This window comes from Ochotona curzoniae, unplaced genomic scaffold, assembly GCF_017591425.1.
Source record: "Ochotona curzoniae isolate NIBS_2020 unplaced genomic scaffold, NIBS_Ocur_1.0 contig_43, whole genome shotgun sequence".
NCBI classification, from domain to species: Eukaryota; Metazoa; Chordata; class Mammalia; order Lagomorpha; family Ochotonidae; genus Ochotona; species Ochotona curzoniae.
The window spans coordinates 24,579,453-24,596,712 of record NW_024466218.1 but is presented as its reverse complement, the minus strand read 5'-3'; the positions used below and the strand labels follow the sequence as shown (position 1 = coordinate 24,596,712).

Sequence of the window (17,260 nt, the reverse complement as noted above, 5' to 3'; positions counted from 1 at the left end):
GCTCACCAACTCTTCTAGACATATGTAATAGAGATATCTAGTTTCAGCTGTCCAAATGCCATGTTCCTATTCTTTCAATTTTTTCTCCTCTAGAGCATTTGTCTTGTATTTTGTCATTCACAGCCCTGTTCTTGTCTAAATGCCATGTATTAAGAGTATAAAAATGGCATTAATACACAATTTGATACATTTTGGCAGAAGTGACATTCACCCACTCATAACAAATCAGCAATCCAGTCATTCCAGTGCAGTTATTGGGTGCATCCACGTACGCTATTCTTAACAACCCTCACGAAACTCTTCATTTATTCTTTTCCAAATCTGCTAACGTGTTTTTGCTCAATGCAAATCTAAAACATAATAATCCGATTCTAGAAAAGAAATAAAGCCTATCTCAAAAAAAAATTATATTCTCCCTTCTCCAATGTGACAAGGTCACTTTTGTTCTAATTTAAGCAAAACTCATTGATATTTCTCTCTTATATGCTTATCTTCTTTATAAGAAAAACAGATGGCGTTTCCATGATGGTGAGGTCACCTTAGCAAATGTTTTGTTTTGAGGGGCCTCAAGGATAACTAGTCAATTCTTCTGAGCACTGCTGACTATTCTGACCTCTTAAAATAGATTTTGTAGCAGAGAAAGAAAGAAATGGCGTTGTTGATGATCTACTCAACAACGATTTTGTGGTCTGCTGTTGTATTTGGAAGTGATATTTGGGTAGGGCTCATGACCATCAGTTCCTCCTCAGAGTCTAGCAGGCACATTTCTTCTCTGTCGGCTTTTCCCGATCAAGCTTTCCAGAATTTCCGCCATTAACAGTGTCAGAAATTTGTGTCTTCTCCACACACTGCTCCATTCGCTTCATGATCAAGTCCAGAAGGGTTTCTACAGCTTTCTCCACATTCTGTCCAGTTGCTGCACTTGTTTCAAAATATGGTATGCTAGCATAGAAAAAAAAAAAAACAGACAATACTGATGAGAGGAAGAAACCAGAGACGATCCAACAAGATGTACAAAGGAATCACACGTGCTGACTGAAGAGACTGTGAAATACTCTTGCTTTTGCTGCCTCAGTGGAAACATAGCCTCTCTTTTTCTCAGCAAGTAGAAAATGGTGAGCTGCCCTTTAGTGGATTTACAAGCACTTCTCCCCATAAAATACTGTGGGAAACAGGAAGTAGAAATTTGGACAACATAAAACTGTTACTTGAAATTTGAACTATACATATATGTTTTAAAAAGTTAAAAATGCCTAGAAGTAATTCTGCAAATAAAATACTACTTTCCTTAGAATCATCTAGAAATCTCATTCAGCATTGAGAGAGTGCATGAAATGGGATATTCACATGAATGGTTTACACCTATTTTAGAATTAAAAGTTCTAGGGAGAGATGTGAAACCCAAAGCTTTCAAGCAGGATGAGTCAGTGAAACACTGGCAGATATAAAACTGCTCTAACCTAAAAAAAATAATGACAGATTGTTCTGTGGAAACCAAATCGTAATTACATGGGCTTTTGTGGCTTGGTGTGGGTTTCCTTCAGCTGTTGCTGAAGCTCAGCTGGATAAGGATTGCATTATTACATCCATGTGAGGAACTATTTCTCAGAGTTTTGAATTGAGTATAGTGTTTAATGGCCTGGGTGCTGATCTTAGATTGAATTGAATTGAATTGGATTGAATTTAAGTTCTGCTGTTCACACATTGAGGCCTTCCATCACTTACTTAATGTCTTTGTAAATCAATTCTTCATATATAAAATCCTTCATGGTTGCTTCCTCCCACCCCAGACAGTTATAAGAGGTTAAATGAGCTCAATTCTACGAACAGTTGGTAACATACAAGTGTTCTGTAAATGTTAGGTAAAAACAAAAAAGTGTTTTCTGAAAGCACCATATATATTCCTATTTAAGATCTTGTTAATTCATACGCAGTTCTTGGTTCAAGGGGATTCCTCCTGAAATCAGTCTGTGTTTGGCTCTATTGCTTGAGTATCATTGCCCAAAGTCACATGGTTCTCAGTGCAGTTGACTTACCCGTATTTCTCAGCCAAGTCCCGGGCTTGCCGTTCATTAACTTCCCTCTGGTCTGGCAGGTCTGCCTTGTTGCCAATTAATACTATATCTGGGTTCTCACAGTAAGCATTTGCTTGCAGTTGGCCTTGGAAGGAAAGCAGATGGAGCCAGCAAGTTAGTTATAAACAAGCAATGTCAAATGACTGCTCATCTTCAGCCTGGTGACTTACTAGTTACATTAGCCAATTCACTTACTCTTCTTGGGCCCAGCTTCCTCATCTGTAAGATGACTGATAGTACTTACGAACTCCTGTATCAATACCTCATGCCAATTCTTCCTCAAATGTGAGTGAAAGCAGTAAGTTTGAAGTTTGTCAATTTGCTTTTTCCTTGAAGAAGCTGCTGCATTTTCCTGCTCTGATGTCTAAAGGCTACATCATTGGAGAACAACTGCAAATTCACATCAAAATTCAAGACTGAGAATCTGTTTTTACTCTTTTCTCAGGATGGAGGTAGAAGAAAGCAGGGTAAAGTAAGGTAGATTAGGTAAGACAGAGTAAAGTAAGGGGAGTGCAGAGGTGGGGAGGGTAGCAGAGAAGAGAGGAGGATGGGGAGGCAGGACAGAAAGACAGACGTCCCATCTGAAGCCAGGCTGTGCACTGCCTTGCTAGACTACAGAAAACAGCAAAGGCTTATCCAACTGCTTGGGTGCCGGAAATCAAAGTGTTACTAGTCACAACAATTAATTATTTTTAATCTCTATAATGTCCTTCAGGAGACTTATTTAAAAGCACTGGGTAGAGTCTCTCTAATCTGCCTCGAAAAAGGATAAACAAGCAAATTATCAAAAGAATCTGACAATCTTATTATCTCCATGTTTTCTCAGAATCTATTAATACCATCAACATTTGGATAAGGATACACAATATAAAAAGAAATAAAGACAAATCCAAGGATAAACATTGACTAGGAGAAGCAAGTTTCAAACACCCAGAATTTGTGATATTTTCCCCATTGGTTGCTACTGTGTTATTGAACTGACATTGAAAGCAGTCTTATAAATTACTTGCTTACTAGTCATATATAATTGCTAATAAGAAATTTATACAAAAACCATTTTAAAAGTGAATGTGTACATTTTGACAAAACTATGCATGGATGACAAGATTTTTTTGTACCAAATAAACTTACCTTTTAATTTAATTTTTCATGGACTTTTTGATGTAACCTTCCCCTATATTTTAGGAAGTGATTCAGTGTTAGGTATCTAGTTTATCAGAATGGGACAAAATATAACCAGAACTTTCAAAGAGCCAACATTCTGGTGGTGGAATAAAAACACACACACACACACAAGTAAATATGTATCTATACACCTAATGTGTCAGGTGGTGGCAGTGACAGAAGGGAAGAATTATTTTAATATGATCAATCAGGGAAGACCTTTTCCAGGAGATCAATGAGGCACGGGGGAACTTTAAAGTCCTAAAGAATCTAGCAAATGGCACTAAATGGGAGAACAATCAGGGAACAGAAATGGAGGACCAATGTCTGGAGCAGAGATGTTGGTTTTCATCAGGGAAACAGCATGAGAGCCAGCTTGGTTGGAGGCAGTGAGCTGGAGGCCTCAAGGGAAGGAATTGAACAAGAAGCCAAGTATGTGTCCGGTAGCCTTGGAGAAAGTTGAGAGGTTGTATTCCAGATGAGATGGGAAGTCTCAGAACAAGTTTGAGCAGAAACATAACATGATGCAATTTTGAGAAAAATTAGTTATCATTCTAACACTTCCATTGACATATACCAATCTGACTTCAGTAATTGATGAGACAATGTTTAAATCCCATGTTATAGCTAAAATGTCATGGAAGCTACAGCTTTTTATATGTAAGCTTCCTCACATCTGAACTTTTTAAAGTAAAGTACCCATGTGAGCTGACAGGTGCCTGCTTTATCCTCACCTAACATGCCCACTCTGGAGTACTTTATTGTCTAGTGAATACATTAGTCCTTGTGCCAATCTTAAGTGCACTTACATCTTACATCTTAAGTGCCAATGTTCCATCTCCAAAATCACTCGTGATTTTCACTGTGCCCCCTCCAGGTTTGAGGTAACAGATATGGGATTCAGTTTTAAGTCCTTTAAGATGAACTAACACGGGAGATGAATGGCCTTTGAAGAATAACAGTAACGACCTTAACAACAGGAGATGATAAAGTCATACCAACTGCCTCTGAGAAGAGTGTCAAAGAAATATACCTCCCAGCCACTGACACAAAGGCAATCGTGAACAGAAAACCTCATTTTCTAAAGGTAATCTGGTTTCCAATGTTACATTTGCCATATTACTCAATCTCACTTACTCATCCAGTTCCTGACGTTCAAGAAGCTCTGCTGACTGGTGAGGTCAAACATCAACAAGAAGCCCATGGCATCTCTAAAAAATGCAGTGGTGAGGCTCCGGAACCTGCCAGGAAAGCACAGCGGGAGGTTCTGAAGGTTAGTTCTGACACTTATGGCTAGGCAGACAGCACTGCTTCCTTTCCAAGACGAAGGCTGCATGGCAGGTCCTAACCAATTATCATGCAGGAATGGAGGATTGATCATGAAAATAATTAAAGCATCAGGGAAGATTCAGATATGAATTGGTGTGTTACTCAGCTTTTCATCATGGTAGAGGCTTCCTGTAAAGATGAGTTTTTTTGTTTGTTTGTTTTTAGCTCATTATATTGGCAGCTAAAGGGCATGGACCAGCATCAGCTCACCATCTCTGGGAGGTTCACACCAGCTGTGTCATTTCACAGCTTAGGACTTGGGGGAACACAGTGGGTTGTTCATTTCTGTTGAGGAATCTGGAGGATCTGTTCCATCATGCACAATGTACATAAAGATGTTCTGTGCCCTTTCCTATTTATGTCCACTAACATCATTTATGAAACATGCGCTGAGATCCACTTTAACATCAGCATTGGGCAAAAACAGACTACGTACAGGATCAAAGGTGGAATGTGGTCATGGATTCTTAGAAATGCATTTAGCTAAAATAAGCCAATCCCCAAAAGACAAATATCCTAAGTTCTCTCTGATATAAGGCAACATTCATGCAAAACAAATAGATACAAAACAACATTCATACAAAACAAATAGATACACTACTGTCAGATGAACTGTGTAACAGAGACTAGCATACCGGGAAGTGATGATATGTGGCAGGCATCTCTACTCCTGAATAAAAGGAGGACTCTGCATGAAACAGCTAGCTCTGCCTTGACAATATGATCCTACATTTTCTATACCTACAATTATGTAATGTGCTTAAATAGCAGAATGTTAAACTTGTAACTGTTACTCAAGGACTACTGGAATACGTGAGGGAAACTGGCAGAAAGGCAAAAGTCGGAGCAAAAAGGGGAAAACTAAGGGGGAATTCCTACACTTACAAAAACGTATCATGGAAAATAATAAAAATAATTTTAAAATGAAAAAGAAAGGCACTAGTTTTGAAAAAGGGCAGATGATTATTTCCTCTCTTAGCTGTGCTTCTAAATTCTCAGTCTCCTGTTTTAGCTTGTTTGTAGAAACTTTGTGTTGCTTTCCTCAAGGTTCTGTTCTTGGCCCTTCTCACTTTACACATATCGCTGGTTGCTCTCACCCACTGTCCTGGCTCAACTCTATCGCCCATGCGATACTGAGGAATATGGTATGTGTAGATCTGTCCTGTTTACACACTGTATGTCTAAATACTTGTTGGGTATTTTTGCTTGCAGAAAACTTGGGCACCTTCAACTCTTCATACAATAAAGACCGAATTTGTTCCCTCTTCTTGGTTTCTTTTTCTGATAATCACATACCTTTCCTCCTCGTTGCCACATTCTTTTTTCCTTCATCTGCTGTACCCATGCAACACTGAGCTCTGGACCTTATTTCTGCCCATTTACTCTTGCCTCCACTCTGACATTAAGCTCATCATCTCTGCTAAATAATGTCAACACACTTGTCATTAGGCTTCCGGTCTAATTTTTGGGAACTCTAGACAACCATTGATTAGTTATTAATCCTCTATTAAAACATTTTAATTTTACATTATCCTTAAGATGAAACTTGCACTCTTTAGTAAGTAGTCAAGGGCTCTGCAGGAACTGACCCTTGCTGATTTATCCAGCTTCACATCGTGACTACCCATAAGCATACTGATCTTTCAGTTCCTGGAAATTTTACTTCGCTACCCTGGGATTTGACACCTGCTGTTCTTTCTGTGTGTAAACTTACCTTAATTCTTCTCTACTTTTCTTTAGTCTTGATAATGCTTACTCCTACATTGTATATGAGTTATAAGGAATCCTCCCAATAGACACATGTGGGACACAGGCCCTTCCTATTGAACCTATCTGTAACTTTTTGTCTTCTGTTTAGTGCTCCGAGACTGTCTTGCAATTATTTGTCCAAACTGCATCTTCAACTATGAGTGATAAGGGGATAAGAGTTGTGTTTCTAATATATTATTGTTATGTCTCAGAACTTTGTGTTTGCTTACTAAATATTTGTGAGATGAAGGTTCTTGATTTTCATTTCTTCAGCTACACGTTAGTCATTTAATAGCATGTTATTTAACTTCTTGGCGTTGTTAATTTCTTTTTTCTCCCTGTTGCTGACTTTGTTTTGTCGCTTTACATTTAAGGGGATGTATAGTAGCTGTGTAATGGAGACTGTTATATTTAGTAACATGTCATTTAACTTTACGGCATTGTAAATTTCTATTTTTCTTTCTATTGTTGATTTTGTATTGTGGCTTTTCATTTGGGGGGATGTACAGAAGTTGTGAAATGGAGACTAACATCCAGATGTGAGGATACAATGTAGTATGCATCTCTACTTCCAAAGATGGACTTTCAATGAAACAGTTTACTATATCTTGACAATAGGATTCTGGACTCCCTGCCATTGTCCATGCGCGTAATGATGGACATATGACTGTGTATGAAGAAGTGTGCATTAGTGATGATATAGAGGAACTGGGTAGTAAAAAATACAAAATAGCTAAAAACATAAAATGACTTCAACAAAGAATTATTTGAATATCAAAGAGGGAGAAGAAATACTAACTACTATTTATATTGAAGTAGAATTTCGACTGCAGGGCACTATAATAATCTAAAAATATACAGTGAGAAATAAGAAAAATGACTCATCTGTGGTTTCTTGTGGATTGGTTTCTATCTTGGAAACTCAGAGAGATCATAGCACTTATATTGAATGGCTCAATTTGGAGATGATCTGTGCCCACAAAATTGTCTCCTACTCAACCACAATGTGCCATAACTCAGAAAACTGCTTTGGACTCTCTGGGGTGTGTGTGTGTGTGTGTGTGTGTGTGTGTGTGTGTGTGTGTGTGTGTATCTTGAGGGTCAAATAGGTGTTATCTCCCCTCCTGTTGCCACAGCACATGGCAGACCTGCAAAAATGTTTCTTTGCAGGGATCTATTGGGATAGATTTTCCATTCACAGCAGTAGATAGGGTCCTCCTGCTGCATAGTAGGCTACACATTGTACCATTCTTCCCACCATCCTTGTTATCATCTTATGCTCTTTTGGGGGAGGGAAGGAAATCATGAACTTCCAGGTCCATCTCCCTATGTCATTCTGACACACAGGTGCATAGGGTAGGGAAAAGCTGGGACCATTCTAAGAAACAGATCCCAGAGTCACCTAATCAGTCTGTCTCCCTCACCAAGAGCTAAGGCAGTGTTCTGTATTCTGTAGGTCCTTCCTAGGATGTGGTTTTCATCTGTAACCATGACTTTATATGGATCCTTCTGTCAGATGTCCTCAGGCCAAGGACTGAGGTGTGAGGTGCTGTTTCTCTTGTTGCCTAGCTACATCTTAACACACAGAATGCACAATTCTCAAGGGGTGAATAATCTAAGTCTGACGAAGACTGTCCCTAGGATTTCCCATTTCCCTCATGGCACAGCTGTCGTAAGAGGACAGATGAGAGAAGCCTGCCATCACACTAGGTTGACATATCATGTGTGAGCACATATGGGGCTCACATTTTCTCAGATTACTTCTTCAAAAATAGATTAAATTGGTCTGTAAAACATACATCTTTGTGACAACAAAACTGACATATGAACAGAGATTCTTGCGAGGAATGAGTGCAGTGGGACCGGCAGTTTTGAAGGGTGTGTGTAAATGGATTCACAGACAGTAAAGCTAACAGAGAGGGCCCAGCACCTCTCCTGGCACTTACACTTAGTCAAAGTGAGAACATTTTGGATGCATTTCAAAAAGGCAAGTGTTTACAAGCATAAGCATCCTAAGACATACGATGCAGAACTTCGAGGTGCTTCCAAATAGCTGCTCTGCCAATCCATTGCCATATTTAATGTCATCTACTACTGAAAAGCTTTATTTTATGGAGCCTTTAGCAGGGTGCAACCTTGTGGCCTGAGAAAACCTATTTTCATTGAATAATGGCTTGGTACCTCCAGCTCTAAGTCATTAACATTACTGTCTACTGTACAGTTGTCATCTTGGACATTGTAGGAAAAAGAATGGCTAAAAAAAATCAGGCTGTCTGCTCATACAAAGCTGAAATGAGAAGGACAGGTAAGTCCTAACTAGTAGTTAGAAAACAGAACATTCTCTTACTATTAGGTAATATGTAATCTATTCATTTAAATTTTTTCACTTTAATAGATTTGATAGAATTAAGATATAGTTTTAAGAATTATTATATTTCCTTTCTCCCTCTTCTTGCTTCCATTTAACCTTTATTCCTTCTCCCATTCATTTTTTGAGATAATACGCATTTATTTTGCACAGTTAAGGGCTTAATGCTCCAGTAAATAGAGTTTAATGGGCAAAACGCAAAAATACTCCAGCTCAGCAAAAATGTAGCCTAGGGTTATAAATAACATTAAAATGGAAAGCGATGATTTCAATGTAGCAATCTAAGGAGGATAAGAGTTGTCACAGGAATTCAGAAGAAAATGTAAGTTTGCTTTACTTAGGGTAAATCTTCCTAGACAGGGTGGAATTCGAAGTAAAGTTTGTGGAATGAGAGGGTCAGGGCCGGTGTGTCGGAGGGAAGTACGAGTCTAGCTGGAAGACAATAATGTGCTCGAACCCTGAGAGGACAAAGCCGGTCACATGACAATGGTCAAGTGGCTATGCAGAACTGAAGCAAGGAAAGATTTCAGTGCCATCCCTTTGACTCTCTCTTTCAGTAGTACATCACCAGTGCTCATTTCCTGTATTCAATTGGTTGTACTCTGGAGAATTTCCTTATTCCTGAAAACTACAGACAAGGCATAACAAGAGTCTTCACAGACAGCTTTGAAAATCTGATTTTTTAAATCTGTACCAAATACATAGTGTTAGTAATGGTTAGGCATCTATGGATGATTTAATTTAAATGTGTATCTTGAAATCAAAGAGTTCCATCTCATGTCCTTTTAAGTCTGCATCTGTTATTCACTTTACCATAGGTTGTTCTAAACTCAATGGGGTTAGAAACTCAGCGATTGATTCTTACCGTTCTTGTCCTGCAGTGTCCCAAAGCTGAAGATGTACCTTGAATGCCTTCCCTGAAGATCCATTTGGTCCTTGTGTATTATAAACCTGAAAGACACCATTTCTATCTGTTAATGTTGCTTTGGATTTTGTCCACATTCAAATTTTTTAGGTTCCTTCAACATGTTTTTCTTGATTACTATAATCAAAGTTTATAGTACAGAATAAATATTTGCTCTATTTCTTTCAGGAAGTATCACATACACTCTCACTTCTAAATGTCAAGTACAAGTATGATTTTCAACAAAATTTAAGCTTGCCCAAACTTGGATTAGACACCTCACCTCCTGTCATTTTCTCACAGAGGAGCCAACATCACCATTAGGACCCAAATTCTGAGTTTAAATACAACTTTTCATTTATATTCTTTGAATCTTACTTTTAAACCTACACATTGAGATCCATAGAATCTTCCTATTTTATGGAGTATTATATACTTCAAACTCAAAAGCAATAACAGATGGGAGAGAATTTTTAAAACAGCAAGCTGCTCTACAAATAACTGAATGGCTTTTACTGTAAAATGGACGTTTGAAATGACTTAGTCATGAATTATGCACAGAATTTCTGAAAAAGTTGACACAGGACATTTCAAGATTTCCTTTACTAGCTATTTCTTTAAAGTTTCTTTTTTAGATGAGTGTACTTTTTCTTTTAGAAAAAAGTACCATTTTTTTTACATTTTGAGCAAAATATGAGAATTTAAATATTCAATTAGCTGCCCAAGTATGGCTAAGTAAAAATATTTTACAGGGAAAATTTTGCAGGTACGTATATCCAGATCCATATGGACACTGTGGGGGAAAGAGGAGCAACTTGAGACAGACCAAGTCTGCTAAGACTATACTGCCACGTATCTGCTTTCACGTAGGCACGGGCTATTATGGAAGCCACGACTCAACTTCTTATGTAGCGTTTTTCCAACAAGCCTTTCCTTTGTTTCCAGCTCTCAAGCAATGAGTAGATTCATGACATCCACTGGAAGCCAGAGCCAAGCTGGCAGTCAAGTGTACTGTGGGTGGCAATCGACCTGGCTGAGCCTGTGCGCCCGTGTCTATGTTACATGTCTTGCATGTCACAATACCCTTGTCACTGTCATTAGCGTCTAGCGCAGAAGGAAGTGGCTGCGATTCTCACTTAAACGCCATTATCTTGGAAAATAGCTTGGCTGGTCTCACATTCTGTTCATAATAAGCCAGTGATTGACAGCTGAATCTACACAAAAATAAAAACGCAGTAAGAGCTGATAAAGCTCATGTTCCAGCTATTTGTCAATCATATGTTTAACCTTTTTGTTAAGAGGAAGCAAAGGAATACTTGGTGTTCTTGAAGAATTTAACTCAGGTCAGAAAGTTAATCCTTAAATCCTGAAAAATGAAAACTTTGAAATGTTCCTTAAGACTCATGGAACACACGCTACCCAAATCTCACAATTATTGATCTTAGTTGTTGAGTATGCGTTTGGAGGCAAGAGCTGGTGTCACTCAATATTTTTCTGGAGATATGCTATTTATCATTGAAAATAGTAAATAATACTCCAAGGAAAATTAAAATGACAAATGATATATTTCATGTGATATTAGCCTCTTTGCAAAACAAGAAACATACCATTTCATTCTTGTTTTATAGAGGATAGTAAATGAGGTTAACTCACCACACGTTTTTCCCGAAAGTCTATTCCTACTGTAGTGATGAATTTGGGATTGAATTTATTATCTGTGTATCTATAGAGAAACGTTGTCTTTCCGACCCCCGAATCTCCAAGGGCTAGGAGTTTGATCAGATAATCATAGTCCCCATCGGTCATAGTGATGGTCTTGCTGGGCCTGTGCAAGAAAATGAGTATGTTGTATTTTAATAGAAAAAATGATGGAAAAATCATAACAAAAATGTACTTCTCAAGGTTAAAATACCAAAAGCCTTGATTCTGTAGTTCTGATAACTGGAACAAAGCAGCTTCAGGAATGAGGGTGCCTCTATTATTTCACTCACTGCAAATCTTTTCACACCAGGTCCCTTAAAATGAAGCATGATGGTCATTGCCACAGCAGCAGAACTTGAAGAGCATTAGGCTCTAGACTTGATAAGCAGAATATAAAGAGCCTGTTGGGATTAGAAGGGTAATGCTGGCAGGGGATAGAAAACCCCCAAGTAGGTATACTGGAAAGAGGCTGCAACTGCAAGTAGCTGATGCAAGGAAAAAGCCTAGGAATGTATTATGAGTCTAATGCTGAGTGTGCTTCCTATCATGTGCATGCAAAATATACCTGCTTGTTCCAAAACATTTAACTATTGACATGACACCCTTCAAAAACCTTTGCTTTAGAATCATCACTTCACAAGCACTGTTCACAGTGGCACTGTTGTGGAACACCAAGACTTCTGCTGCCCCGTGGCAGCTCTGCTGTGCTTGTCTGCACAGTACAATATATTTTTTTCCCACATCTTCAACAGGAATCATAATTTGGAGGTCAAGCTGGTGGTATTCTGCTAATATTTTTCCTGACTAAAGAAGTGCTGTCACTTGCTGTTTCTTCCAGTTCCCTGACCCCTCCTGCCTTGATATTTCTCTTCTATGTTACAGTGTCCACAGGTCAAGATGAGCCAAAAGTGAACATCAAGTTAGTGCACCTGCACAGGCAGCACCAAGAACACAAGCACACTCATGCAAACGCCACCACTGCCTCCTGGATGTTGGATGTTGTTAAACTCATTCCTGAGTTTAACAAAATGATTCACTGCCTGGGACAACTTTCTCATCACTGGCCTTACTGCAGCATCTCTAAAGGAAGTCTTGTGAGGATTTTCCTACAACGAAAAAGAATTTCTCCCATTATTGTGTGAGAAAGAATATTTTCCCAACGTGAAGATTCCGCAATATATCGTGATTCAAGAGCTCTGCAAGGATGAAAAGCAAATTCTAGCAACAGTCAATTCCACAGACATATCCTATCTAAAAGTAACTAGATCATTCCAACTTGCTACAGTAGGAGAGTAGGAAAATTAAGTATATGCATGTAAGCTTAGATAAAACTTTCTTTGCCACTTTCGTTGGTAGTCAAAATCGAAATATTTTAGGTCTGCATAAATAATTAAATGAATAACAAGGTAACAAGATACTCACCAGATAATTCAAAACTACTATGTTTGGAAAATGCACATTTTTTAAAGTTTATTTTTTATTTATTTGAAAAGCAGGGTTACAGAAACATACAGAAAGAGAGAGAGAGAAAATCTTCTATTTTCTGGTTCACTCCCCAAATTGCCACAAAGCTGAGGCTGTGCCTGGCCAAAGCCAGAAGCCTAGAGCTTCTTCCAGGTCTCCTGCATAGGCACAGGAGCCCATCCATTGATTCACTCTTCAAATGGTTGCAATAACCAGAGCTGGATGGATCTGAACCTGGGAGCCAAGAGCTTCTCCTGGGTCTCCCACATGGGTCATTGTCTACTGTTTTCCTAGGCTGTGAGCAGGGAACTGGATGTGACGGAGCAGCCAGGACTAGAATCTGCACCCTATGAGACGCCAGCCCCACAGGCACAGGATTAGCTTGCTATGCCTCTCTGTAGAGTCCTCACTGTTTCTTCCTGCCCTACTACTTTCCTCTGCTGTAATAAACTTCACCGAGTAGAATTCTCAAAGTGATTTTTTGTGGTGAAAATTCCCTTTGTTCTTTTTGAAGTAGCTAGACAGTGCCCAGTTGCTGCTCTAGAAAAACATCCACCTCCATAACTGACAGATGCCTGAACTATTGACAGGAAATACTTCTCGGGAGATGTGTGAACTGGCAGATGGCCTGAGAGCGACTGGTTCTCGGCTTGGCTGGTTTTAAATATCTTTCCAGGTTTTTTTTAGCCAAAAATGCTGCAACTGCTGGACTTTGGCTACCCAGGCCCATTAAAGACTCCATTAAGACCCTCGTTAGTGTGACAAAATTTAGCACTTCACTAACAAAAGGAATGGCTAATTCTCTCAGGAAAAGAAAGACTTTAAATTTATTCTAACTAGGGTGGAACTAAATCCAAATTCTTCAGGCACAAACCTTAATGATAGGGGATGAAATTGAAGCCACAAGTTGACTAAATAGGAGACAAAGTTAGAGAACACTGTGGTACCCTGGAAAACCGAAAATAGAGTCCCCAGGATACATCATGATACTTAAAATTTTGCCGAAACACAGCTCTTTATTATTTATTTATTTTGGTAACAGCCTTAAGAAAGGCAGTCTTGAACAATTTCAGAAAATAACTTAGTGCCAGTAATCCCGAAGATGAAGATCAACACAGGTACATCTAGCTTCTGACAAGGCGCGGACACACTTAGCAGATGCACATGTTACTCATGTCTCCATGTTTAGGGCAGCTACATTTACAGCAGCTAAAATACAGAATCGACTCAGATGTTCATCAGTTAATGACTGAATAAAGAAAATATGGTGTCTAAATACATGATGGAGTGAATGAAATCCTCTCTTTGGCAACAAAGTGAATGCAAGTAGAAAGTGTTATGCTCAGTGAAATAAACCAGCAACAAAAAGGCAGATGTAACATGTCTTCCGTGCTATGTAGTAGCCAATGCAATGTATATATATGAAGTATATATATGAAGAAAAAAAGTATGTCAGGGCAGAAGTTAAAGAAAATTTAAAACGGAAGGAAGGAAGAAGAGCAAGTAAAGGAATGTGGGAAGGGTAAGAAGTGTTAGTGGTCTTAATATCTGAAAATTTTCTCTTTATGAAATTAGAAAATTAAGTAAAAAAGAGATGTAACGATGAGTGCAACACATGCTAAACAGTTGACAGGAGTGGTGTCTGCCTGACCTCGGCTCCTGGCGTCTCCTTCCTTAGCTGTGAGGGTTTAGAATAAAGGACCACAATTTTGCTGTGCAGCTATGGCTAGCTAACTTTACTTTTTTTCTATTTTAATTTGCACAAGAGTAAAACAATCTCAGTACTGAATGCTTTCATCTTTACAAGAAGAGTTTTAAATAACCCACAAAAAGACAATGTGAGATTTGCGCTGGCAGAGAGCACATCGAGAGATTTTGTTCGAACAGTTCCAGGGTTCAGGGAACACAGCCCTTCTGTGGAAGCATCCACTTGTCCAAGTAACACTGTGTCTTTGATTTGCATGGTAGTTTCGGGATTCTGAGGATACCCTGATTGCTATAGTGGGAGCTTAACAAATGCTACAGTTATGTCATGACCAGCTATGATGCTGGTGGATATTTTAACCCTGAACTTTAATGCTCTTTTGCTAAGTTAAAAAGTAACAGTCTCAAAAATGCCATGCCAAGCATGAAGCTCATGACTTTAACTTATTCAATTAATAAAATCCAAGTTAATATTAAGATGTTAAAGAAAGCTTCAAGTAATTGTCAAGTAAAGAGAAAGAAATTAGGGATATTTTTGGCAAATGGGATATGTTGCTTCAGATAATAAACCTGTCCAGGCCAAGAAGGACAGAAGTTGAAGATGGTCTCATTGATCTTTGTTGGAGAGTTGTGTGTCGGTTTCCAGTGGGCATTCTTTGAGGTCTGAGGCCCGAGAACAAGCATTTTACTGTCTGAACGAGAACCTGAGGGTAGTTGCCACTAACTGACCTTGAAATATGTTTTCCCTTAACCACATTTATGTCCTGAAGTCTAGTCTTAAATTATGGATGGCTAAGTTACTTTGGGGAACCCATGGTCAATGTGTCAAAACAGAAGGCATGTTCCTGGGTGAGGGAGAGATTTTAAAGAAATATATTTATGGCAGTGTATTCTATGGTAGCCTTTCATGTTATAAAGATTAAATGCAGCTTATTTTTTATTTTACTTCTTCCAAAAGACTACTGAGAATTAATTGTTGAGAACACAGAAAGAGGGTTCAAGTAAAATTGTAAATATGAATTAATGCCAACTCAACTGCATGATTTTCACTTAAGCTTACAGCAGTCATTATGGCTGTTGGGGAAATCGAATCTATCTGATAAAACCAAAAAGCTGTCTAATCTTGTTTCATCCTGTCATCAAGGGATTCAACATAATAGAGACAAATTGGGAATTTATTGAGTGTCGAAGCTCACTCTACTCATTCTGGAAAGAAAGAGTAAAATTTTTTAATACAGCTCAGGTTTCAACTGATTTACCTCAATTGAAATGGTATCACTAATCTCACATATTAAACTCACCTGGGAGCCAAAGCATGTTTTTGTTCTTGAATGATTTAATGTTTAGAGTAATACATTTTTTAGTTTTTAAAAATGATTTATTTTACTTTATTTGAAAGGCAGAGTGCCCAAGAGAGAGACTTAGAGCAAGAGAGATCTGCGACCTCTTAGTGTATTCCACAGATCAATGATAATGGGCCAAACAGATGCCAGGATCCAGGACTCAACCCAGGGCTTCACAAAGCTGGTGGGGATCTGGAGACTGCAGCCTCCACTTGCTGCGCCCCAGGGTAGACTGCAACAGGGAGCTGGAGAGAATGTGAAGCCAGGAATTGGACCTAGGCATTGCAAGTGGAGTCTCAATTGCTGTGCCAAATTTACATTTAAACATTTTATTTCTTTCATTTCTTGGAGTTCGGCTGTCATCTTGTGCTTGCTACTATTGTTGATATATAGCTTAGCTTTTGTGAATTAGTTCTATGACCTCTGGTTTCTATAGATTCCCAAAGAAATTGTGCTATGAGGTCAAGTTCTAGCAGTGTTAGAATTCTGGACGCGAAGTTGCTAAAACCTAAATCTACTCAAGGGGCACTCCTCCCGTCATAATCAGGGCACGGAACAAGGATGTTGCTTGATCTAAAACATTTCACCTGAACTGAGCAGGCTTTTTAATCACTCTGTTTACTAACATTGATGCATTAAGACATTCTTTCCAGTATTTTCCCATCCCTGTATCATTACAACTCAGCAGGAGCTCACAAAACACAAAACTATTCTGTCCTTAGTCATAACGCAATATTGATGGGTGCTCTAAATACAATCTTTCTGAGAATGACCTGAGAGCAAAGGTCTAGCATTACCCCTGAAGCTCATATGTACCCATGGATCAAAAACAAACCCCCTACTTTGGCTTCAAAGCATGGCTTAGGGGTGAGTGCTGCAGTTCATCAGGTCAAGCTGCCACCTGAGTTAGTTGAATCACAGATTTGAGTGCCTGGGGCAGAGTCTTGGTTATTTTGTGGTTGAGCCCTCTGCTAATGTGCATTATAGACAGTAGCAGATGGTGGCTCAAGCACTTACATCCCTGCAGAATATATAGTCTACCTCATACGCACAAGGATAGCAATGATAAAAATACATAACAAATCTTCACAAGATGAGGATGTAAAGTGGATCAGCCTTTTGGAAAAAAACAGTTTAGCAATTCTTCAAAAAATTAAATGTATTCCTCACATATAACCTAATAATTTGACTTCTAGGAGAGTAATGAAAACATATCCCTATAAAAACTTGCACATAAGTGTTCATAGCAGCAATATGCGTAATAATTCAAAACATAAAACAAGCCCAATATCCATGTACTGACTATGGCATAGTTCTGTCCCAAAAGCCTATTTAGTCAGAAAATGGGGTGGGTGGTAATTTACATACTAAAACCTAGGTGAGTCCTGAAGACTCAGGTCAATGAAACAGCAGAAAAGCAAAAGGCTACATTGTTTATGGTCACTTTATAAACAGAATG

At 38.7% G+C, this 17,260-nt stretch overlaps 1 protein-coding gene across 1 annotated transcript in view; it reads right to left on the bottom strand.

The window, feature by feature from the left end:
• Nucleotides 1–480: 480 nt before the first annotated feature.
• Nucleotides 481–17,260, bottom strand: part of RAB27B (RAB27B, member RAS oncogene family) — a 44,440-nt gene continuing 27,660 nt past the window's right edge. Inside the window, exons 2-6 of the mRNA XM_040984738.1 lie at nucleotides 11,243–11,414; nucleotides 9,551–9,636; nucleotides 4,377–4,480; nucleotides 2,037–2,160; nucleotides 481–942 (exon numbers count right to left, since the gene is read on the bottom strand). Of these exons, the coding sequence (XP_040840672.1) occupies nucleotides 753–942; nucleotides 2,037–2,160; nucleotides 4,377–4,480; nucleotides 9,551–9,636; nucleotides 11,243–11,395 (657 nt within the window). The 5' untranslated portion in view covers nucleotides 11,396–11,414 and the 3' untranslated portion in view covers nucleotides 481–752. The remainder of the gene's footprint in view (nucleotides 943–2,036; nucleotides 2,161–4,376; nucleotides 4,481–9,550; nucleotides 9,637–11,242; nucleotides 11,415–17,260) is intronic.